Genomic DNA, 25,697 nt, shown 5'->3' on the forward strand with positions numbered 1-25,697 from the left:
GAACTATAGATATGTGATCTCCTATTTTCCTCTTGCCGAAAGAGGCTTCTGTTCCGTTTTATTTTATAGATAAAGGCATAAAGCACGACCAAACATATAAGTTGACGCACGCTACAGAAAATCACAACTCACACTCACCCAAGAAAAAATACATAGGTGTCAAAGACCAACAGCAACAACAACCCAAACGACTTGAAGTAGACTACAGAATGGCACTAAGCACCACTAAGGAGCCGTCGGAGCCCTTCACAGTGAAAGACACCGTGAAGAGGCGATTTTCAAAGTCAGTGAAGCGTGATCTTCAAGACGGTGTCTTCAAAAGGACATGACACCAGAGCGCTGCCACTGCCTGATCCAAAGATCAAGATTTTCACCCCAAACATTTGGAAGGACAAGAGCCAACCACAACGGGGACTTAAAAAGGTGACGACGTCCACGGGGGCCGCCTTCGTCGGCCTGACCAAAGCCAGGCACGCTTTTCACCCAGCAAGCATACTCCGCCTTTGTCTATAGGGCGCGGCTAGGCACATGAACCATAGCCGCACACCGCCCACTCGGCCATGGCAGCTAGCCTCCTGCACCTGAGTCGCACACTCAGACCACGAGTACCACAGATCCCACCACTTGGGCTGCCGCCCAGGAAGCAAAACACCCTAAAGGCCATCGATGGATACGGGTGATGAATTGCTACTTGTGAGTTGCGTTGGGGGTTTTTCCCGAAGAGGAAGGGACATGCAATATAGTAGTGGATAGTATTTTCCTCAGTAGAGAACCAAGATTATTGAACCAGTAGGAGATTCACGCAAACAACCATTAACAGCACCTACACACAAAAGAGCAAATACTTGCACCCAACACGGGTAAGAGGGTCGTCAATCCCCTTGTACTCGTTAATTGCAAGGATTAAATCTGATAGTTTTAGATAGATAAATTGCAAAGTAAAATAAAAGTAAATAAATTGCAGCAAGGTATTTTTGGTTTTTGTAATGTGATTAAAAGTAGACCCGGGGCCATAATTTTCATTAGAGGCATCCCTCTCTTAAGCATGGCATACAGTGGGTAAACAAATTACTGTTGGACAATTAATAGAAAAGCGCATAATTATGATGTTATTCATGGCATGATCATGTATATAGGCATTACGTTCGTGACAAGTAGACCGACTCCTGCCTGCATCTACTATTATTACTCCATCAATCGATCGCTATCCAGCATGCATCTATGGTATTAAGTTCATGACAAACAGAGTAATGCTTTAGGTATGATGACATAATGTAGATAGAATAAAGCCAATCAATATGATTAAACCCCATCGTTTTCCCCATAGTAGCAACAATACAAATACATGTCTCGCTACCCCTTCTGTCACACTGGGTGAGGACACCGCAAGATTGAACCTACTACTAAGCACTTCCATCGATGATCTAATCATCAACTTGGCCAATGAAAAGTCATAGATCAGAAAGCATTACATAGCTATAACAATCATACATAATAACGTTCTGAATATAACTCAATTACTTTCAATGAATAATCTGATAATAAACCCACAATTCATCGGATACCAACAAACACACCACACAAAAGTATTACATCAGATAGAACTCCGAGGAGAACATGATATTGAAGATCATAACGAGAGAGAGAGCCATCTAGATAATCACCATGGCCCCATAGGTCATGTAAGAACTACTCACGCATCATTGGAGGGCATCAAGGTTGATGTAGAAGCCCTACATGGTCGATCCCCCCTCCGACAGAGTACCGGCGAAGGCCTCCAAATGAGATCACGGAAGAACAGAGGCTTGCGACAGCGGAATAATGGTTTCGGGTCTCCACTGGTGTTTTTGGGATTTTCAAAATTTATGAAAGTGGAATTAGGGTAAACAGAGTTGCGAGGGGCCCACAAGCTTAGGTAGCACCCACGGGGGCACACAGGGTTAGCTTGTGGCTCCCTCATGTGGCTTCTGGTCTCCTCCCAAACCTTCCTGGTTGTCTTCTAGTCTAAAAAAGTGATCATAAAATTTTATCACGTTTGGACTCCATTTGGTATTATTTTTCTCTGAAACAATAAAATAGGCAAAAAAATAGGAACTAACTGACACTGCGCACAAGGTTAATAGGTTAGTTTCAAAAACATATAAAATTGCATATAAAGTATGTAAGATTGATATAGTAATAGCATGAAACAATAAAAAATTATAGATACATCAGAGACGTATCAACATCCCCAAGCCTAATTTCTGCTCGTCCTCGAGTACGTAAATGATAAAACAAAGATAATTTATGTTGGATTCTACCTAGCATGTTTATCATGTAATATTTTGCGGTATGAATATTGAGAAATGATGAAGTAATTGACATCAACATAATAATATCCATGAATACTAGAACATAATCATTACTCTTCAAGATATATGATGCTTAACGAATGTTATCCCTACTCATTGAATTATGTAAGCATGGCATGACTCCGTCTTCCTAACATAAGTACAAATCAAGATCACCCCGGTGTCAAAGTCAGGCAATTGCATCATACTTTTTGACGCGCTTCAGCATTTTCAGCGTCACTCAATATATAAGCGTGAGTCATGGACTTAGCACTACGGATGGAATAAAATATGTTGGTAGAGATACAAGGGAAGACAAAAGTGGAGAAAGTCTCGCATCAACTCGGCGATCGATAGGCAATGGAGAGGCCAGTCAATCGATATCAATGCGAGGAGTAAGGATTACCATGCAATGATGCACTAGAGCTATAAGTGTATGAAAGCTCGACTGAAACTAACTGGGCGTGCATCCAACTTGCTTTCTCACGAAGACCTCAGGAATTTGAGGAAGCCCGTCATTGGAATGTACAAGCCAAGTTCTATAATGTAAAATTTCCACTAGTATATGAAAGTGATAAATCTGGAGACTCTCTATATGAAGACATGGTACTACTTTGAAGCACAATTGTGGTAAAGGGATAGTAGCATTGCCCCTTCTCTCTTTTTTCTCTTATTTTTCATTTTTCCTCATTTTTAGAACAATATCGTGAACCTCATCCCCATTTTTTGGAGGACTCATCAGTTCCATCATTCTTTACCTCACTGGGACAATGTTCTAATAATGATGATCATCACACTTCTATTTGCTACAACTCGATAAAACTGAAACAGTATGCCTCTATATGAATGCCTCTGGCAGTGTACCAGGATGTGAAATGATCTAGTGTAACATGTATTACAATGATGAATGATGTCTTTGCCACAAATATCATGTCATCTCTATATGATCATGCAAAGCAATATGACGATGAACACACAATTCATGTGGATAGTAACCGTGGAAGTTGCATGCCAATATATCTCGGAATGACCATGGAAATGCCATGATAGGTAGGTATGGTGGCTGTTTTGAGGAAGGATATAGAGGGTTTATGTGTGATAGAATCTATCATAACATGGGGTTTGGATGCACCGGCGAAGTTTGCACCAAATCTCGAGGCGAAAAAGGGCAATACAGGGTACCGGGGAGGCTAGCAAAATTTGGATAGGTGGGAGTGTCGTATTAGTCCATGAACTCACTTAGTCATAAAGAACTCATATATTTATTGTGAAAGTTTTATTAGCCCTCGAAGCAAAGTATTACTCGCATGACACTAGGGAGGAGGTTGGTAGGAGTTAATTAACCATCGTGTGCCCCAACTTGAACAACACAAATGATTTCATAGAGGAATAAAAAAGCTCCAACATCCCCGTCATGCCATGTCGGACACTCAAATGAGTAATACATAACAAGCTTTAATAGCAGTACCTTTACTAAGTAATGATCATGAATCAATACCCTTTCATATTATTTCATCAATGTAATTAAGTCACACGTTTCATATAATTGATCTACATGAAAGTTTTTATAATATCACTCTGATATACCTATCATTTTTAGAATAGTCTCACATCCTGTGCACATTACCACTTCTTATTTAAGGGACTCTCGAGTCTCAAAAAGATTTAAGTGAATCTCGAGAGTACTAATGATTTCTTTAAAATATACCTACCACTATGCTCTAAAGATTTAAGTGAAGCACATGAGCAACTGCCAAGCTCAAAAGATATAAGTGAAGCACATAGAGTATTCTAACAAATATGATGAATGTGTGTCTCTCTCAAAAGGTGTGTCTAGAAACAATGATTGTGGAAAACTAACAAACAAAATAAAACTATACCACAAGACGCTCCAAGTAAAATTCATATCATGTGATGAATAAAAGTGTAGCTCCGAGTAATCATATCGATGAGTTATGGACAATAGAGGGGATGCCATCCCGGGACATCCCCAAGCTTAGAAGCTTGTGTCTTCCTTGAATATTATCTTGGGGTGCCTTGGAAATCCCCAAGTTTAGGGTCTTGCTAGTCCTTATTCCGTTGTCCATCGTAAATTCACCCAAAACCTGAAAACTTCAGCACACAAAACTCAACAAAAGCTTCGTGAGATCCGTTAGTATAATCGGTAAACCATAAACTTAGGTATTGTTATAAACTCATTCATAATTATTATTGCATAATACCTACTATACTCTGACTTCTCCATGACTTATACCCCTCGATATAATCCATAGCATCATTAAAACATGCACACTATGCAATAAAAATAGAATCTTTCTAAAGTAGAACAGTCTGTAATGATCTGAACTAAAACCGTACTTCTGTGGCACAAACAATTCCGAAAAATTAGTACAACGTAGACAATTTGTATCTCAATATTGTGTGCATATTTCAGATCAAAATCGTGTTCTAGTAAAATAGAGAAATTTCTGCACTGGGCGCAAAAGTTTTTGTTTTTGCATAGAATCAATTGAGCTATCACCTAATCATCCTAAAGACATTACTTGGCACAAGCACGAACTAAAAGATAAAAACATAATAATTACAGTAGTAATAATCATGTCATCATACCCAAACAGAAATAAAGGCAAAAATTTAAGATAACTATTGGGTTGTCTTCCAACAAGCGCTTTAAAGTACTATCATGTTTTTCAAAGAAATTCAATAGGTGGCCCTCATAATAGATTTATATGGTGTTCCCGCAATAAAAAGGTTCATATGGTGGTTTAATTCTCTTCCTTCGGAAGTGTTCCATCCCTTTCTATAATGAAAATTTGAACCCTATATTTCCTTCATTCGTATGGTGCTAAATGAAAACTGCTCCATGAAGCACGCACGGCCATTGATTTCCCTCAATAAACCATCAATATTTCTGCTTCAAGCATTGCAAACCATGCTTCATATGTTTATTTCCGTTATACGGAAGTCATGCTTCCAACACTACAGCCGTGCTTCATAATCAGTAGTAAATCGCAGCACTATCAGGTGGCGTGCTTCCTTCATTTTTTAGATAATATGCTTCCATGCAGACTAACCTAACACACACACACACAGTACGCACGCGCACACAGGCAGAAGGAGCAGCACGGCCATCGGCGAGCCACGGCGGGGCTCGGCCGGGAGAGGGCGGCGCGGGCCGGAGAGGCCAGGGGTCGCGGGCGCGCGTGGGCGAGCTCAGGGACTCGAGTAGGCAGCAGGGGCCGCCGGTCGGGGGCGGGCGCGGCCGGGCGAGCGGCAGCCAACGGCGGCGGGTAGTGGTCGCGAGCGAGGTCAGGGGCGGCTGGGCGATGCGGCGAGCGCGAGCGAGCGGGCAGAGATCAGCGCGGGCGAGGGCGGCTAGCAGCGATGCAGAAGCAGCGGTGGCAGCAGCACTAGGCGGAGCTCCGGCGGGGTGGCCTCTACGAGCAGTGGCGGGGCACGGGCGTGGCCGGGCGCAGCACCGCGCAGCCGGGCGCGCGGGCGGTCGGGGCGAGCAGGGGTGCACCAGGTATGGGCGGACGAGCAGAGAGCAGCATCGACCGAACGGGGGCGCGGCCACGCGCGCGCGGGCGAGGCCTGACCGCGATGGGCGGGCGCGTCGGCAGGGGCGGTGCGAGCAGGCGTTGGCGGCGAGCGCAAAAGGGAACCGGGGAGGGCGCGGCAGCGGAGGTTGTGCAGAGTAGCTGAAGCAGGGGGCGAGCGGGCGCGTGCGTGGCGGTGCTTGTTAGGAGTAATCGTGACTTGGCTCTGATGCCAATTGTTGGAACCGCAGTCCTCTAGCTACCTCCTCTCACTCAAACGGAGGTGGAAGAAGAAGAACAGTGGACACAAGATTTTCTGGCCGGCGATGAACGCCGTCATGGGCCAAACATCCTAATTTTTTTTTCTTTACAATAGCTACATGGCTTACAAACTGGAGGCACACACACGCACCGCCATGTCTCATGTGATGGTGCAGCGAGAAGGCAAGTTAAGATTAGGGAGAGTTTATTAGGAGTAATCGTGACTTGGCTTTGTTTTCCGGTCAGTTGTGTGCGTCGCGTGAGTTAGCTAGCTACTTAGCCGGGCGTCAATGCATGTGTGGGCCGTCATGGTGTGTAACACGCATGCATGTAGGCTGTTAGCGGCAGTACGCTATCGGCGCGTCGTGCGCGCGTGGCCGGGCGGATCGTGAGCACTAAGCTAGCGTGGGGAGGTGGGATGCGGTGTGTACGTGCGCACGCGTAGGTATAAAAAACCCCGGCCCTGAGTTTGTTGAGTGCGTGTGTGCGCCTTCAGTTTGTAAGCCATATAGCGATTGTAAAGGAAAAAAGATTGGGGCGTTTGAGCGCCCATGGCGGTGTTCGTCACCGGTCAGAAAATCTTGTGTCCACGGTTCTTCTTCTTCCACCTCCGTTCGAGTGAGAGGAGAGGTAGGAGGGCTGCGGTTCCAACAGTGCTGGAGGGCGCAGTGCGCGGGTGGCGCGTGGCCATGCGAGCACGGGTGCAGCGCGCGGCGGCGGTACGCAGTGGCGGCATGGGGCGAGGTCGCGGAGAAGCAGCTGTTGCGCATCAGTACGCGGGGCGGGCGCACGGAGCTTCGGGCGAGCTCGAGGCGGCGGCTACGGCGGGAGTAAAATAGGAGGGGGCCGGGAGCGAGAGGAGGACTCACTCCGGGGAAGGGTGCGAATGATCTTGTCGGGGACGGGCAAATCGAGCGGCGGACGGCGGCGAATTTGTCGAGGAGGACCGGTGGCCTCTGAGGAAGAAGTTGAAGCGGGCGGCTGCGTTGGAGCTCCGCGGCATCGATCTGTTGGTCCAAACAGAACATCGGGGCACTGTGGTCCTGCTGGACAAACTCCGGCGCGTGGAAGACGGCGGCGCGGCCACGTCCGCGATCGGGCGAGCTCGGACAGGAGCACGGATGCACGAGGAGGAGTATGAAGGGGAGCTATGTTGGGCGAATAAGCCGCGGCGATGCACCGGACGCGACCAGCGCATGTATGGGCGCGAGCTGACCAGGTCGGGCGCGTCGGGGCTGTGGGTGTTTGTGTGTGCGTGCGTGTTGTGTGGTGCACGGGGTGATCGTGCAAGTATACACCGTAGGCATGCGTGTGTGTGGGGGTCTGTTGGCGAGCCGTGCGGCCCGATCGGCGTCCGGGTGAGACACAGCTTCACCGCCGGCGACAACACGAAGGCACGCCATGGTCACCATGGTCCAACGGGCGTCTGCCACTCCGTGTGCAAACAGCGTGTAGGGTTATGTGCGAGCTAGGCACACTGGAAATACATTGATCTATTGTTCGCACACGAACACGTCACCGTGTACCCTCGACGCCGGGGGTGATGCACCGCAGCTCACGTCGAAGGAGACCCGCCGGAAGCGCGGTACGCAAGCAATCCGGCGGGTGCTTTTGAGGACCCGAAACCCCACGCACCCGGGAGGGACCCCATCAGGGCGCGCGGCGGCTACGGGCTGCCCTAGGTCGACCTGATCGCCCCTAGGGCCTCGAGGTTCGCCGCCCTGCAACAAGAAGAACAGACGAAGAACAAGGAAGAAGATGAACTAGGGTTAAGGAGAAAGATAAAAGATAAAAAGTGGTAGATGATTTGATCGATTGTGTGTTGTTCAATCGGCCGTCACCCCTTAAGTATATAAGAGGCGGCTGGACTTTCCGTGCAAGGAAAAGGCTTGGATTCACGTCCAAAACCCTAGTCAAATTCGGATTGGTTTTGTCCGAACTTTCCAAAACTGTTCGGTTTAAACTGGCTGGACCTTGCGGGTAACTTTTGAGGTGGTAAACGACCTCAGATGAAAACGAGCCCAAAAGCAATCTTCACCGTTTCGACGAGACGAACAACTTTCATGTTGAACGCTTTTTGATCAGAGGTCATGTTGAGGGCCAAATCGCTCGCGCAAAACAGGCTATTATTCGCGCTACCCATCAGACAGGGTGTCTGGTGGGGCGCGCCACTTTTGGCTCGTGACAGAGCTGCATTCGGATGGCTCTAACTTTTGCATACGTACTCTAATTGGAACGGTTTTTATATCAAAATCGATCGATTCGACGAGACGAAGATAAACCGTGTAGATTATTTTTCCATACGAGGCAGTCTTGGCGGCGTAATCAACCGAATAGTATTCTGAATACAAAATCTCAGTATTTCAAACACAACTTCAGCCTTCGAGATGAGATCGAATGGCGATGTCCCAAACTTCAAAGATGTTCATATCGACAATATGAAACTTTTTTATGTAGATCACTTCTCCATTTGAGGCCATATTAATTAAGTTCTTGACCGTGCCAAAATCTGGTGTCAACACATGCCCCCCTGTTTTTCGGCAAAACTTGGATGCCGAAAAATAATTTGCCCAGAGTTTGTTTTAAGGACGATGTCAACACTCCATCGTCCATTTATATGTGCTTAGGGCGATAATTATATATCGGCCATGTCTTTGTTTAGGGCGATAGTTATATATCGGCCACTTTGATTAGCAACAAAATACAGCTAATCGAATGTATGGTGATGAGGTAAAACCCTTGCATGTTGTAAGAAGTTATATTGCGTCCATGGATCAAAATAAGTCCATGGAGGGTAACCAATCATACCTGAGGATGAGTTCCATGTCATTGGCATCGATGGCATAGTTGGAGAATGTGGATAATGTGTGCACCGAAGACGTTGAAACCTTCGGCTTGGTTGTTCATAATTTTCACTCTTTTCCTTCTTTACCTTTGTCGCACTTCTTGCAATGGAACCTTGCACATCACTCTTGTTTTGATTATTTCCTTTGGGAACCCATGCCATGTTTCTCTTTTCGAGCTCTTGTGCACTAAGTTTTTGTAATTTTTTTTTTTGCCAATACGATAAGCCGAGTGAGCGCCCCGTATGTGATTTTGTTTGAACTAATGACAATTCTTGTTTTACCTTGTGCACTTTCAACTTCTTTTTTTCGGATTTAGCACTTTGATTCTCGACAATTGATTGCTTCATCTCATTGCCTTTAGTAGCCAATGTTAACACTTTAATTGGCTCTTTATCCTTTAAGATAAAATCTGAATTGGCACTCTTGCGACCATCTTTTTTAACTCGATATACTTGTTTGATCACCTTTTCCTTCTTTCTTGAGCTCCGGACCGATTCTTTCTTATTGAAACGGACTTGAACATATGACAGCTCACTGAACATTGATCTTCTTGAAGCTGCATAATAATGGTGAGATGGTCTAAAATATGATGGAGAACGTGCCATTGTATCATACCTGTCCCATGATGAATGTCGATCTACATGAGCATAGGGAGGCATCCACGGCACCGGCATTGTCGACCAAAAATAAGGATATGAACACATTGCATTAAAATTCTTTTCTTGCCAATACCGATCCTTGGATTTGCGCCTAGGGGGTGATCTCGATGCTTTTGCATTACTCGGTCGATAAGCACCATTCTCTTCACTTTTCTTTTGATGTTTATCTAATAACTGTGCAAAAGTGACCTTGGATTTCTTATGCTTGTGCTTATTGCGGCCTTTATCTCCTTTTGTTTTGCTTGCATCGTCCTTTGGATTGCTTTGTTGTCCCCCAGTCCTTGGCGTCTTCATTGTATCTTCGATAGAACTCATGCCTTCAAGAATATTTTCATTGTGCTCTTGAACAACTTCTTTACTTGAAAGCTTGATCCCATCATCTATAATTTTTACCTTCTCATCTTTAAAGAAATCGTCTTGAAGCAGCCGATTCAAAAACTTTTTTCCATTAGGACCAATTGGAATAGACTGGTCATCCCTTGGTGTTTCAACAAATTTTAATCGTCCTTTATCAATGGCTGATTTAACTATTTGACGAAACATGTTGCAATCCTCAAAATTATGCTTGGACGAATCATGCAACTTGCAATACATTCGTCCTTGGATTGATGGCTTCACATGGTGATCAAGAAATCTAATGTAATTATTTTTCAGCAACAAATCAAATATTTGATCACACATGCTTGAATTGAAGGTATAATTCTTGTTTTCTAGCCGATCTTGGTGTGCAAACGGCTTTGGAGTTAAGCAAACGAATGGTTCAAATTTGGAATAACCCCATTCGGCTATGCATTGTGTTTTGCACCCTATCTCCGATGTATTTGGATAAGATATTATATTAGCATCGGATTTCTCAAAAGAATTTGACCTTGGCTTTAAATTACTGAAACGAAAATAGTGAGAATACACATGTCTCAATTGAGACCAAGTGCAAGCCAAGTATGAAACAAGCAAAGCTACCCAATTAGATATGAAATTTTGATAAAGCAATGGGGAAAACTTTGTCTGCAATAATAGGTCACTATCGGTATTTATAAATGGCGCAATAGGTTGACCGATATGCTCTATAATAGTTTTATTGCTAATAATAGGTCACTATCGGTATTTATAAACTTGGTCTTTTAAAATTACTTATGAGAATTTTTCTTATAGAAGCATCAACAAGAAAGTTGCGACCAAATCGAAAGATAGGTAAATCACTTGCTAGACATACCTTTTCAAACACGTCGGGAGAGCATGATGGTTGTGTTACTTGAACGATATGTTGTTCCTTTTTCGAATAGCTCCCCAACACCTTGTCGTCCTGTTTTTCTAGAAAAGATTCGGCATACGTAATATTTGATTCGGTCTTTTCAATAGCCGAATCAAATTTGTTATCCGAATCACCACCTTTTTTGACAATTCTATCAACACCCAATGCTTTCTCTTTTTGGCATAATCTAGCTTGGATTGCGGTAGAATTAATAGGCCTTCCCTCTTTTATTAATTCATGTAGAACAACATTGTATTCGTCCCAAAAAGACGTAAGATTTTTCTTAATGACCCAATCTGGATAGAATTGCCCCCCGACACTTTTAGACTCTTTCGGTAACGATATGTCACCGAAATTCTGTAATTGTGTTGGGGGACATGATATGCCACGGTAGTAGGTGAAGGCATTTGTGCTCCTGTAGAAGTTTCACTTATTCGGCCATGACCATGAAGGTGCGGAGCCGAATTATGGACATCAATAGTTGCGTATGGTGCCAGAAAATTAGTAGCATGAGGTGTAGCATATGATGTTTGAGGGTAATTGGCCGAATAACTAGTAGCAGCATGGCCAATTCCCCTATCCACCGGCACGTTTGGATTAACAAACTGCAAGTTATTTGCCGATGAATAAAAAGTTGAAACACTTTGTTGCATCCTATTGGAAGTTCCTACATGGGGTGTCTCAACTTGATTAACCGAACTCATCATGTTGTTCATCGGCATATAGATTTGTGGGGTTGCCGATGCATGGGAGTTCGGATACATATGTTGCATGTTGCTGAAATTATATGAAGTTGAAGCATGAAAATTATTCTAAATCGGCTGTTGCACATAATTAGATACATGATTGATAAAACTAGGGCTAGCCGATACATTATGCTCATTAGACGATCTAGCAACACCATATGCATTATTTGCATCTACATAAGTGAATTGGGTATTCATATTACCTTCGTAGATGTCAAACCCTAGATGACGATCTCTTCCTAGCAAGAACGGGCCAGAGACCGTTCAAAGCTTCGTCCCCAGCGGAGTCGCCAAAAAGTGTGTTCGCACACGAACACGTCACCGTGTACCCTCGACGTCGGGGGTGATGCACCGCAGCTCATGTCGAAGGAGACCCGCCGGAAGCGCGGTACGCAAGCAATCCGGCAGGTGCTTTTGAGGACCCGAAACCCCACGCACCCGGGAGGGACCCCGTCAGGGCGCGCGGCGGCTATGGGCTGCCCTAGGTCGACCTGATCGCCCCTAGGGCCTCGAGGTTCGCCGCCCTACAACAAGAAGAACAGACGAAGAACAAGGAAAAAAAAGAACTAGGGTTAAGGAGAAAGATAAAAGATAAAAAGTGCTAGATGATTTGATCGATTGTGTGTTGTTCAATCGGCCGTCACCCCTTAAGTATATAAGAGGCGGCTGGACTTCCCGTGCAAGGAAAAGGCTTGGATTCACGTCCAAAACCCTAGTCAAATTCGGATTGGTTTTGTCCGAACTTTCCAAAACTGTTCGGTTTAAACTAGATGGACCTTGCGGGTAACTTTTGAGGTGGTAAACGACCTCGGATGGAAACGAGCCCAAAAGCAATCTTGACCGTTTCGACGAGGCGAACAACTTTCATGTTGAACGCTTTTTGATCAGAGGTCATGTTAAGGGCCAAATCGCTCGCGCAAAACAGGCTATTATTCGCGCTACCCATCAGACAGGGTGTGGTGGGGCGCGCCACTTTTGGCTCGTGACAGAGCTGCATTCGGATGGCTCTAACTTTTGCATACTTACTCGGATTAGAACGATTTTTATATCAAAATCGATCGATTCGACGAGACGAAGATAATCCTTGTAGATTATTTTTCCATACAAGGCAGTCTTGGCGGCGTAATCAGCCGAATAGTATTCTGAATACAAAATCTCAGTATTTCAAACACAACTTCAGCCTTCGAGATGAGATCGAATGGCGATGGCCCAAACTTCAAAGATGTTTATATCGACAATATGAAACTTTTTTATGTAGATCATTTCTTCATTTGAGGCCATATTAATTAAGTTCTTGAGTGTGCCAAAATCTGATGTCAACATCTGTGTTCCAAATAAGCTCTATCAAAATGGTTCTCTCACGTGGGGGGACGAATCTCAAGTCAGACGTTCCGGCGATGCGCTAGGACCAGCACTACTTCCCAATACCCTATTTTTATAATAAACAACAGTGACAGCGCAACACTAGGAGCAGGGGAGCACGAGCTAGCTATCGGGCTGGTCAAAGGTCAAGGAGAAACCTCTCGATCGGTGGTGTGGATCTCTAGACTAGCGCACATGGAGTTCACCGCAATCACGGCCTCCACGGCGGCTGGTGGCCGCCCTTGGCCGCCGCCGCCGCCGCCGCTGCCAGCTGATCATCAGGCTGAGGAAGCCGCGGCGGCGGAGGTGGAGAAGGAGTGCATGTTCGACAAGGTGGTCACGCCGAGCGACACGGGCAAGCTGAACCGGCTGGTGATACCGAAGCAGCACGCGGAGAAGTACTTCCCGCTGGACGCCTCCTCCAACGACAACGGCCTCCTGCTAGACTTCGAGGACAGCGCAGGGAAGCCATGGCGCTTCCGCTACTCCTACTGGAACAGCAGCCAGAGCTACGTGATGACCAAGGGGTGGAGCCGCTTCGTCAAGGAGACGCGCCTCGAGGCCGGCGACATCGTCTCGTTCAAACGCGGAGTCGGGGAGGCCGCCAGGGGGAGGTTCTTCATCGACTGGCGGCGCCGCCGCGGCCCCGACGTGGTCCTGCCGCCCCCGCACCACCGAGGCTTCAACCTCCTCTCCGTCGGGAGCGATGGGTTCGCATGTCCCGACGTAAACCTAGAAGGTGATAGTGTAGAGGAGATACTAGATAAGGTGAGGTTACTGCTTTTGACATGGTTTTCTCTTTCTCTTTTGTACATAAAAACACTCTTGTTTTACCTTTTGCCTATCTTAATCTTAATGATTAGGTGCAGAGCCCTGACATCAAAAAAGACAGTTGTGTTAATTAGCCGAAACTTAACGCTATGTTGAGCTCTGCATAAGTGCATATTTATCAATCATGAAGTTTTTTACCAAATATCCAACCAATCAGATTGAAAAGTAGAATATACTTAGTTAAAATCAATGAAAACATGCATGATTTACTCCTTGTATTCACTTAAGACTTAATTTTCACTTCTCCTTGTAATGTTATGCTTCACTAATGTGTTTCCTTAGGCATATATTACGAAGATAGGGCCATGGGGTGGAAACAGAGGCAACTTTAATGACATCAAGGTGTCACCTCTGCGTCTGAATAGTATCACAATCCGTAGTGGAGAGGTCATATATTCACTTGCATTTTCGTACAGCGATAACTATGGAAAGCAGCACCATGCAGGTCCATCGGGGGGTTGTAAAGACTTCTCTTATGGCAGCTTCGATACGGTGTGTAAATGTAAACTCAAGTTCTGCTTTCATGGAAGAAATCTATAGTACCTCCGTGTACATATAGCTAGGCTGGTAATCATATTTTCTCCTCTTGTAGATTCAACTAGGACCCTCGGAGTTCCTGACTAAAGTTTCTGGAACAATTGCCTTCTCTGCCCAATATTCTTCCAACGTTATAACATCTGTCATGTTTATCACCACTGCTCGTCGGTATGGACCCTTTGGAGGAGGAGTAGGAATTCCTTTTCAGAGTCCAGTGATGAGCAATGGCAGCATCGTTGGCTTCTTCGCCCATGCTGAGTGGGTGGTTGAGTCAATTGGTCTTTATGTGAACTCTGAGAGTAAACTCTGGGAACCAATGAAAGGACAGGTGCCAAATAGCTTCAAATGAATTTCGTTTGTCTGTTTTTTCTCTTCTTTTCACAATGTCAATCTTCTGACGTTTCATTAACCGGATTGCACTCAGGACTCGGTTACAAAAATTGGGCCATGGGGTGGTGATTCAGGGAGGCCTAATGACGTGAATGTGTTACCTCGTCGTCTGTTAAGTGTGGTAGTTCGTAATAGTACTGTAATCAGTTCACTTACGTTTACATACATTGACTGGGATGGACAACCGCAGACCGCTGGTCCATGGGGTGGGCTGGGTGAGTCATTCGACGGGAAAGTTGACACGGTGAGCACATTCTTACTAATAACTTTCTCAGTTGCACTTTCCTTTGGGTTTTGTATGTATGAATCAGTTCTCCCACTATCTATAATGGCTGAAGGGTAATCCTTGGGTTCCAAAGTCGATGACATTTTTTACTGAGTACAGTCTTCAGCATGCAACATTGACTATTACATGTTATACTAAAGCAGAGGTAGTTAACTTACGGCATTATAAAGTACTTGACATTGAAAAATATAGTAATGTTGTTTTTACCTCAGTAGCAATGTAAATACTCCATCCTTTTATATTGTGGCCAAAGTGAGACAATTAAGTTCCATTGCTTTCTCCCCGCAAAAACAAAAGTTCAATTCCTTTGTAGGATGTAATCACTTTTGAAACGGAAGTAGTAGTATATATGGTTTAACGAACTTCCAGCCCTTGTGGAACTTCTGGTGCTATGATTTGAGTTGAACCATATGACTAGAATTTTAGTGTGGGTGTGATGTATTGCATTCAACTCGAGTTAAACAAGGTTCATATCAAGAAAAGGCAGCATACGTGTGTGTCAGTGTTCTTAACTATCACTTTATACAAATAGCTAGGATGGTAATGAACTTTCTTCACCTGTAGATTATTCTTGGGCGGTCAGAGTTTTTGACTGAAGTTTCTGGAACACTTGGTTGGAACTCCGGATATTCAGATGTTGTAACATCACTTTACTTTGTCACCAACACGGGTGGCTATGGACCATACGGAAAAGGAGGGGGAACTCGTTTCCGAAGTTCACATAGCAATGGTAGTATAGTTGGCTTCTTTGTCAATGCTGCAGACGTGATTGACGCAATTGGTGTCTATTTTAGCCCAGAGAGGGAGACATGCAAAGAGAAGGTACCAATTTACTTCCTCTGAATTCTTTGCAATTGCCATCAGAGTTTTGGATTGAAGTTGCTGGAACACTTGGTCCGTACTACATTTTGGTCATCAGACCGAGAAAACTAGATGTGCATGTCGGCTTACCCCCTTTTTGAAATTTCCTGCTATATCACTGAATAAGATAAGAAGCTAACTCCTTGATCCTTATACATCCATTATTCACTATATATACACCACTTTCATTAGATAGACTTTTTTCTGTCTACAGACAGTTGTTGCTGCATAAATAGCAGGCCCTTGTTTTCTGCCCAAACAGTGATATTCAGATGTCCAGATTGAGTTCTATTTTTTGTTGAGAAAATCCAGATTAAATCTTGAGAAGCCCAAATTTTATTAGAACTGTAGGAGCCTTACATTGAGGCGAAGCGGTCGGTCTTGTGAGCAAATTAACAGTCATGATGAAACGATAGTTTGGTACGTAGAAATTTTAGTTCGAAAATAGTGGTATATAGGTATTTATGATGAAGTGAATTATTCTTTATTTATTCAGATGTTAAAGATAAGATTGATATGGTAGGCTGTCTCATGCTACAGAGAATTAGCAAGAAATAATTACCGAACATCTCTTTCTATGTAGGAGGAAGGAGGCTTTGGGATTTCACGTAGTATGGCTTACAGAGAAAGGTAAGACTGGCTCTCGTGTCTATTCTCTGCTGCGTGTATGTGCTAACAATGGTTGATGCAAGTGCACGCTAATTCCGGGACAACTGATAGGCCATAGAAGTCACATTTCTTCTCTTACAAGTATTCCCTTCGATCCATAATAAGTGTCATGGTTTTAGTTCAAATTTGAACTAAAACCACGACACTTACTATGGATTGGAGGGAGTAGTAGAATTTCATCAATCCCCTCCTGGCTTGAATCATGATTTCACCCAATGCATTTTGTTGAAAAGGTTATGCAAGAGCAATGTATACTAGATCCTGGAGTACTCTCTCGATTTCAACCCATAGTGAACATACATGATGAAAAGCATAGTTTATTAGAGAAAAAGGCTTTTAAGCCCAGCCCACGCTGTGAAGGAGATGGAGGATTTACAATAGAAAATCATTCCAACCGACAGTCAAGTATGTTCAGTGATTACCCTATATCACTGAACATTATGCGTTTAGAAAGCAACTTAATTTCTGTATGGTCTGAATATGGAAGTGGATGCTGTAATCAGGGTGGAGATAGAATCAGCATCAAATGACCTGGAGCATATAGTACTTGACCAAAGCGCGGAGCCGACTAATCTGCCGTTAGCACTTTTAAAAGACATCACTGAGGATTTCAATGATAAGCGACAAATTGGCCGTGGTGGATTCGGAATCGTTTACAAGGTAAGTAAATTCTAAAATCCCCAATCGTAAAGGCTTTTTCACAGCAGAGCTGAACTTACTCTCTCTTGATTGTGCCAACAAGACAAGTTAAACAGGGCGATCTTCAAAACAGGAGTGTTGCTGTTAAAAGGATTTTAAGCTGCCATACATTCAACGATGAAGCATTTAATCGTGAGATTACTTTTCTAATCAGTGTAAAACACAAAAATATAGTACGGCTTCTGGGCTACTGTGCTAATACAGAGAATAAAGCGATGAAACATTCAGAATCAGGAGAACCTTGGAAGTATGTTTTTGCCGAAATGAGGGAAAGATTACTCTGTTTCGAGTATATAAAAAATGGAAGCCTTGACAGATATCTTACTGGTACGACAATGCATGTGGTGTGATGAAGTTCCATTCCTTATTTGATTTACCTTTGCATTTCCTCAGTTTTACTGTTTCTAACTTATGTAGACGAACTAAGGGGACTTGAATGGCATACGCGCTACCAGATAATTCGAGGAATATGTGATGGTTTGGTTTATCTTCACACAGAAAAGGGTATTGTTCATAGGGACATGAAACCTGAGAATATACTGCTTGATGATCTTATGATACCAAAAATTACAGATTTTGGTATATCAAAACTCCTTGATGGAGCAACACACGCTGTCACTAGTGACCCCACAGGATCACGGTAAGCCTGCATGCAGAGAACTCAATTCTCTGTCTCATGTGCACCCAATTAAAACGTTTTCACTTCATCCAACACCATAGATAGATAATATAATTGAACATTGTGCTTTCATGCAGTGGATATTGTGCTCCGGAATTCATAGCTCGTGGTGAGGTGTCAACCAGGTCAGACATATACAGTCTGGGCGTTATAATCACAGAGCTCGTGACTGGATGTAAGGATGAACCTCATATTCAAAATGTAAGAATTATTCAACTCATAGTTTAAGTTTGTTATGTTATTTTCTTTTCCAAATACTTTGCATAGAATCTTAATGGAACCCACATCTTGCTGTGTTCATATTTTTGATAAAAGACGATTTTATATCAACTTAAAATGTAGCATCACGTGGATACAAAGCACGATGAGCAACACTCACTTCTGCATAACTAAGATGCACATAGTCAAACATCAACTGTGACAAAAGATGATAAAAAAGCAACATATCGGCAACAGTAAAGTCCAAGGACTGACACTATGCCTATGTTGAAGGAGGTGGTGGACCGGTCTGGAAATTATTTTGTCATCCATGTTGGGCAAAAAATCTCACTAGTCACCTGCTCTAACCGCATACACACCGCCTTTAACAATGGCTAGTACTCTGTTCGGTGTAGCATAGACCACGTACGAAGCGACTGCGTACAACAAAAAATAAACTGTAATAGAGTCCATAGCCACGAAATTCTATTATTAATGTACTAATCAAATTCCCAACAATGTTATACGCCTGTACTGAAATAAGTATAACTAGCTCTGCAACAAGTTATATTGGTAAAGTGGAGGCGTTCCCTGCGATTACCATTATTAATTGTTGTGGCTCATGTGTCACAGTGTCAGCCACTCATTTTTCTTCTTTAATTTGACTGTGTGCATCATTGATATCTTGAATAGCTAGATCGTGTTCGTGCAGAGGTATGGTGCAATTGATTCTCCTTGATATTAATAAATTCTTTTCATAGAAAAATCTCGAAAGTTCTTGTTTTGTGAAATTTACATAGGGATTATCTCAATATTTGAGATCCAGTTGATGCTATTTTTCTTTTCTTGAAATCGTGTTGATGTTCTTGGGTTGCTTGTGCAAAACTTGTATTTTGTTTGGAAAAATATTTACGGGATGATTATAAATCGCTTTTGTGAAATGATAGGTACTTAGAAGGTGGAGGTATAGATGGAATGAATCGGCGAACTATCCACCATTTGGATACCAACAGGTAAGTAAATGCATTGAAATAGCGTTAAAGTGCTTGTCAGACTCCCCAAAGAAGAGGCCTAAAATATCGGATATAGTCAGTATGCTTAATACAATGGAAAGTACGAAGGAGCACATTACCAATGTTGGTAACTCTCCAGCTGGCCAGGTATGCTCGTCGCATGCTCTAGAATTTTCATTTACTGCATAACCTTGTTAGCTTAGAAAGTAGTACTTATGGAAGTGCCAAATCTTTTCATGCAGATAAGCGCTTACCCGTGGGAGCTACTTGAGTTTGACTTGCTCGAGCTGAATTTCCCGTTCGAGATAAACAAGAAGATACCATGCTCACTTCAGCTAACTAACGTAACTGATGATTACGTTGCCTTCGATATTGAAATGATGGGCATACTACGGTATTGCATTGAACCGGAGAAACGTGTTGTGCCACCACGATCAAAGTGCAATGTCATGGTAACACTGCAACCACATGAGAGGGTACCGCATGCTATGGTGTGCAAGGACGAGTTGTTCATTTTGCGGTGTGCCGCCGTGAGTGAGGGTCTCACGGCCGAGGATATCAGTGAAGACATGTTAAATAAGAAGTCGGGTAAAGAAGAAGCCGATAAGGTGACGTTGAAGGTTGTTATTTTGCCCATCACCGTCGACTAAGGAACCCAAAGTATTTATTGTGTGCAGTTCTGGGAACCTGGTTTGCCGAGATGGGTTCGACGTGCTTAGGATGTAATACATGGCATCTCCAAGGCAATCATCAACACCGTTTCTCGAAAGAGAACATAATTTGTGCACCGAACAAAATTCGAGCTGTGCAACCTCTTTTCGGGACAAAAGGGCTTATCAAAAGATGCTTGGTGAATTTGAGACCATTCCTGCAATTTCATGGCTTTGGAACTCATGTTGTCTGCTAAGACACAAGATCTTTTTCTGGTTATTTCTATATAACAGGCTCAACATCAAGGAAATGCTTCGGAGAAAGGTTTTTCTTTTTCATCCAGGATTTTACATGTGTCATATGTGATCAAAGAGCTCTTGAGACCCGACTCCCGAGACATCTATTTTTACCATCGCCAATTTACTCAAACTTGATGGAAGCACATTTACCCAAACTGACATCCTATTTCTGGCAACATTCAGGAGAAGCTAGATGATCACAAATCTTACCTCCAAGTACCTTTTTTTCTTGGAGATTATCACTCTAGTTCTGTGGGCTGTTTGGAACACCAGGAATGACGTCATCTTCACTGGGATATCCCCAAGCCTACTCATGCAGGCGAAAGTATAAGGAGGAGCTTCACAGCAGGGGCGGATCCACTGTGGGTCATGGGTGTACAGATGTACACCCAAAATTTCCTGCAAACAATTTTCTATATATATTAGTACTTCGTATCTCTACTTCTCTATCTCTACTACTATTAAACAAGCAAACATATTCATCGCTAAACGCACCCAACCAGACCTACACACAACATCCCCGACCAATTACAGCCTCACGATCAAAATCACTTAATTTCATCTAGCCGTCCAAATTACCCTATCGTTAGCCAACTGTGCGCTTAGCAATTTCCGCTGGCGGACGAAAACTCTGCCGCCCGCCCGTCCCACGTCCGCAATCAGGCATGAGAATAGGAAACTGATCGCAATCAGATCCCCTTAATTTGTGAGCTGCGTTGCTCGTGCTCGCTCAAAACAACTACCCCGCGACCCATGCCACCTGCCTCTGCGCACCGATGGCGACGAGCCGACGACGAAAAGAGGCAAGGCGAGAGGCGGCGGTGGCGGATCCGCGTTGGCCTCCGCACCCGCCTCTGCTGGCCGGCCTCTCCTTACGCACAGGTCACCGCCTGCCGCTCCTTCGTTTGGCCGCCGACCAACGCACGCCTCCACTGGCCTCTCCTTACGCGCAGGTCTGGCACCCCGGAAGAGGGCGATGAAGGAGTAGGTGAAGGACATGACGGCGGCGACTATGGAGACGAAGGTAACAGATCTCCAGGCCCAGCAACTGCGAGAGGATGACCTTGGCGAGGCTGCACAGCACCAGGCACATCGTCCCATCCTGGCTGCAGTTTGCGTCGTGGCCCTTTTAATGGCGGCAGTTGCTGGGCACCACGGACCTGCACTCTCAAGGCAAGGAAATCATTTCAGTACCATGACTTTTCTGAACAAATATTTACAGATCTTCAGAAGCCAAAGAGGCTTAAATAGTTAAACTGCTTGTGCTTACATGATGCCCGTGGCAACTGTGATGCATAGAGAATCTTGTACTGTGCAATGCCACACATAGCTACATCTCTAGGTCCTGCATGGACATGATCAACACTGTGAGACCCATTTATTCTGCCTAACAACAGGTATGCCTGCTGCCAATGTCCATCCATATATGCCAGTAGAAGTTAATTTGAGGATTATTTGTTACCAAGACAGGAGCGGACGGCGTCCATGTACAAGTGTAGTTCCGTTTGCCGTGGACGGGTTCCGGCCAGCGGTAGCAGTAGGAGAGGAGGACGGGGTATAATAGGTGATGTAGGCGCAGACGATGAGGGTGATGTGGCTGAGGATCCAGCCCATCTGCGCCACGCTCAAAAGCAGCGCCAGCACGCCAGACCTTCTACCATTTTGATCTTGTGGGGATCTTGACCTTAAATGTGTGCTTCTACATGGCAAAACTGGGCAAGATGTATTACTCCAAATTTGAATCGCACTACAGAGCACCAGCAATTAGAGGATAGGTATTATTATGTAGATATCAAGAAAAATCTCCGGTGGATATTTTCTGACAAAAAGTACAGAACTAAGTTGTGGTAGAAAATACACTTCTTCAGAAATGGAATAGCAATGTGACAGCTTTACATAGTGCTTCAGAGATACTCCCTCTGTCCCAAAATTCTTGTCTTAAATTTGTCTAGATACGGACGTATCTAACACTAAACCGTGACTAGATACATCCGTATGTAGATAAATCTAAGACAAGAATTTTGGGACGGAGGGAGTAGCTTTGTACACTGCCTCAGTGTTTATAATGGAATCCATTGCAGCTTAGATAAATGAAAAAGGAGGGACAACAACACAAAATTCAAGTACAACCAAGTTTAGTTTATTTGTTTGTGTGTGTACTATCATACATTAGTGATACCGAATTTGCAAACTGGAAGTATGTGAAAGCAACTGTTAAAATAAAGTATGTAGAAGAAAATAGTAGTTCAGAAAAAATATGAACACTGGCGTAATTGCAATAGCTTGTTTTCAAAATTTAACTATTGTATCCCTCATCGAACTAGAACACAGAGTTCTGCAATGAAAATGATCGCTTACATTATATTTCAGGGTGAAACATTTCCCAACAGAGAAGTATTGGTTAAATGAGCATTGCGTAAAAGTCTATCTAAGTTCTCTTTCTTATTCTTCTATTACCTGGAAGGCCAATATGTACCAATTTGGGACTGTTTGACCACTGAACAATATTGCCATGTTGACCATTTATCATGTGATTCATGTCTTTGCAATATATATAGGAATTCTATAATGTAAAAGAATTATGTGCAGCACAGACTTTTATTTCTTTTGATTTTGCCTTGCTTGTTATTTATGCTTATAGCTTTATCTCTGGGATTCTATTTCAGGACACCTTTTTCAGATGTTAGTTGAGGCGCTTCTGATTTTCTCAATCAGTTGAAGCATGCGGTGCACTTTCTGAATGCCATTTTTTCTTCCTTGCATCTCATCCCAAATGCAAGCAAGCATGCTTCTACCGAGGCTTAGAAGAAGCCATGGAGTATGTTCCAGAACCTCTTTTATATTACTTCATCACAAAAAGTTACTGCAATATTTGCTTTTTTCCTAAATACTCCCTCTGTAAAGAAATATAAGATCGTTTAGATCACTAAACTAATGATCTAAACTATCTTTTATTTCTTTACAGAGGGAGTACACATGATAGACTTGAATCATTTTCTGTCCTCATCGAACAACGTTCCTTTTCTTTCATGTAAAGTTTTTTTGAAAATGTCAGTGGATATTTAGTAACTTATGTTAGCTATGTGATATATTTGTAATGAGAACAGCAAGAAATCTTTGAGATTTGCGGCGCCTCGACTGAAGTTGAAAGGTATTATTACTACTATAATTATTAAACATACGTCGTTCCCGGAGCTTTATTAGCACACAAGCTCACATGATTTTTTTTTCAGAAAATGAAAAGAATATACCATAGAGTTTTCAATGAGAAGAAATGGCATGTAGATACTACAATGAATTACTCCCTCCGTCCCAAAATATAAGAACGTTTTTCACACTATTATAGTGTCAAAAACGTCCTTATATTCTGGGACAGAGGGAGTATGTAACAGACTAACATGCTGGATAACCACAGTGGGCGAGAATACCTGTTCCAACATACATCAAAGTCGCTGGGAACTCCCAAGAATACATCTTCTAACTTCTCCCGTGGGGTGAAGAAAATTGATTATACTGAAAACATAGAAACAACCATCAACATTTCTTTCAAGTAAAACTTGCATACTAAACATAAGCTGCAAGACTACTAACACTCACGCTCTACATCTATTTGTCATTTCCAAAGAACAAGAAAGAATGAATCTCCAGGTGAAATACAAATAACATTAAGAAAATAATGAACTGGTTATATTAACCGGAGAGGCTAAAGATATCCACAAAGTGTCAAAAGAGTTCACATATATTCATGAGAAGCGGTTTATTGTGTCTAGATCATATTAATCGGCTCCAACTAACAATCACGATTTGCAGAAGTGGTAACTGAGAGAATTGTGTCTCAGTTAAGCTTTACAGATCATCAACAAAATCCCAATTTGATGGTACTTCCATAGAGGAACTAAAGAGAAGCAATTTATTGTGTCTAAATCGTATTAATCGACTCCAACTAACAATCATGATTTGCAGAAGTGGTAACTGAGATAATTTTGTCTCAATTAAGCTTTATAGATCATCAACAAAATCCCAATTTGATGCTACTTCCATAGAGGAACTAAAGAGAAGGCATGCTTGGTTACTAGCAACAGGATTCCATAGAAGATCCGCAACAAATCATACTCTTTGATTCAGACTTGTTGCTCCCATCCTCTTTCGGCACCTCCTCCTTCTCCTTTGGGAAATCTGAACCATTAAGGGCCGCTTCATCAATACAATCACCAACAACTAAGCAGATGATCTCTCATATTATTGAAAGGGGACATTCTAACAGAAAACACACTTTCTAAAGATTAAATGCGACACTCATTCTTGGTCCATTTTATAAAGAGAATTGCCATATTTTATATTCAAATGTATGGTTAAAAATTTGCATATGCTACTTGATTAGTTAGTGTAGGCATGAGAATCATGCATTTGTTGTTCCATTTAAGCTCTTGAGAACCAAATGCCACTGAATTCCTCTTCATCAAAAATAAATTCTCCAACTTCCTTTCTTTTATGAAGATAATGTATCATCTTTCAAAAAGATATTGCATCATGTTAACTCTTGGATCCACTCACACCCAGAAGGTGCAGCAATCTAGAACAGAATAATACTCAGTTAAATAAGCTTTTCTAACAAAACACTATAACAGAGCAAATTATGCAGAGTCTTGAAAATGAACATTCATGTGATTTCTCAGTGAGCCGATGCACCTGGCGACTAGCCGAATTGACGAGGAGGAGCAGATGGCGGGGTCGAAGAGAGATTACCTGGACCCGGACGATTGCGCCGGAGATGGTGGAGATGTTCATGGCGGCGACGGCGAGGGCATCAGGAGGATGGAGGGGCCCGGCGTCTTCGGCGAGCATGCCGAGCTCGAGCACTTCTGGGGCAGATTCGAAGGAGCGGGGTAGAGTAGGGCCTGCGAGTCCCGCGCCTCCGCGTCCGCATCCAACGGAGTCAAGCGCTGGCGCGAGCATGCCGAGCTCGAGGGACACATCGGCCACTTCCGCGACCTGATTCGAATGGGAGGGGCGGCCTGCCAGGGAGCGTCAGCGCTGGTGAGGAAGGGGAGGGACGGCCTGACCAGGAGCGCCGGCGGTGGTGACGAAGGGGAGGGGGCGGCCTGCCAAGGGAGCGCCGGTTTCACATATATTTGTCCTTGTATTGTGTCAGTATGAGAATATCCTTCCTAAATTATTTATCCAAACCTGCTGAGGAGGAGAGAATGGGGAACGGGGAGATTGTGGGCGGCGATGGGGAACTATCCAGAGAAGAAATGTATGTGGGCAGTGGAGTACCAGGCAGTGGACGTCGTGGCGTTGTCCACACCAAAAGAAATCTTCTTTTTACATTCTTCGAATAATACATTTTTTTATAGTCATGATCATTTGATGGTTTTAAAAGTCTTTTGTATAGACAATATCTATAAAAGTTGATAATTTTTTTACTGGTGAAAAACACATTCGATATATCTGAATTTTGGTTGAGTAAATGTTTTTTATTATTAAAGCAAAAGATTGTTCGGTTAATCATAGAAAACCACACAAACACATATTAGCTGGGGACTCGCTCCACCAAACAAGCCACTCTACCATCAATGTCGGAAAATA

At 43.5% G+C, this 25,697-nt stretch overlaps 2 protein-coding genes and 1 long non-coding RNA gene across 44 annotated transcripts; 2 read left to right on the top strand and 1 right to left on the bottom strand.

Annotated features, from left to right (window-relative positions):
• Nucleotides 1-11,661: 11,661 nt before the first annotated feature.
• On the bottom strand, nucleotides 11,662-25,258 carry LOC109779404 (uncharacterized). 42 transcript variants are annotated; one of them, XR_012182699.1, is made up of 9 exons: nucleotides 24,855-25,258; nucleotides 24,222-24,284; nucleotides 23,537-23,621; nucleotides 21,571-21,807; nucleotides 21,379-21,453; nucleotides 21,172-21,268; nucleotides 20,319-20,507; nucleotides 13,830-13,868; nucleotides 11,662-13,727 (listed from the first exon to the last, which is right to left on the bottom strand). XR_012182699.1 is itself a non-coding variant. In XM_045228062.2 (9 exons), the coding sequence occupies exons 4-8, from the start codon at nucleotides 21,593-21,595 to the stop codon at nucleotides 13,848-13,850; spliced, it is 696 nt and encodes a 231-aa protein (XP_045083997.1). In that variant the 5' UTR covers nucleotides 21,596-21,807; nucleotides 23,537-23,621; nucleotides 24,222-24,284; nucleotides 24,855-25,258; the 3' UTR covers nucleotides 11,662-13,727; nucleotides 13,830-13,847. The 42 variants fall into 42 exon arrangements, 8 of the variants coding, with proteins under 8 accessions (XP_045083997.1, XP_045083994.1, XP_045083993.1 ...); XR_012182694.1 differs by having other exon boundaries at nucleotides 20,329-20,507; nucleotides 20,873-21,268; XR_012182703.1 differs by having other exon boundaries at nucleotides 21,571-21,820; nucleotides 24,855-25,142.
• Nucleotides 13,191-19,808, top strand: LOC109779403 (uncharacterized). The gene is made up of 12 exons (XM_020338020.4): nucleotides 13,191-13,763; nucleotides 14,109-14,318; nucleotides 14,419-14,691; nucleotides 14,788-14,997; nucleotides 15,604-15,861; nucleotides 16,484-16,530; nucleotides 17,073-17,229; nucleotides 17,325-17,595; nucleotides 17,686-17,908; nucleotides 18,025-18,148; nucleotides 19,093-19,305; nucleotides 19,401-19,808. Exons 1-12 carry the CDS (start codon nucleotides 13,191-13,193, stop codon nucleotides 19,806-19,808), a joined length of 2,967 nt encoding a protein of 988 aa, XP_020193609.1.
• Nucleotides 21,062-25,071, top strand: LOC123493812 (uncharacterized). The gene is made up of 3 exons (XR_006663172.2): nucleotides 21,062-21,281; nucleotides 22,775-22,926; nucleotides 24,785-25,071. It is a non-coding gene; the product is annotated as an uncharacterized lncRNA (long non-coding RNA).
• Nucleotides 25,259-25,697: the final 439 nt, after the last annotated feature.

The sequence above is a fragment of the Aegilops tauschii genome, chromosome 4 (genome assembly GCF_002575655.3).
Source record: "Aegilops tauschii subsp. strangulata cultivar AL8/78 chromosome 4, Aet v6.0, whole genome shotgun sequence".
NCBI classification, from domain to species: domain Eukaryota; kingdom Viridiplantae; phylum Streptophyta; class Magnoliopsida; order Poales; family Poaceae; genus Aegilops; species Aegilops tauschii.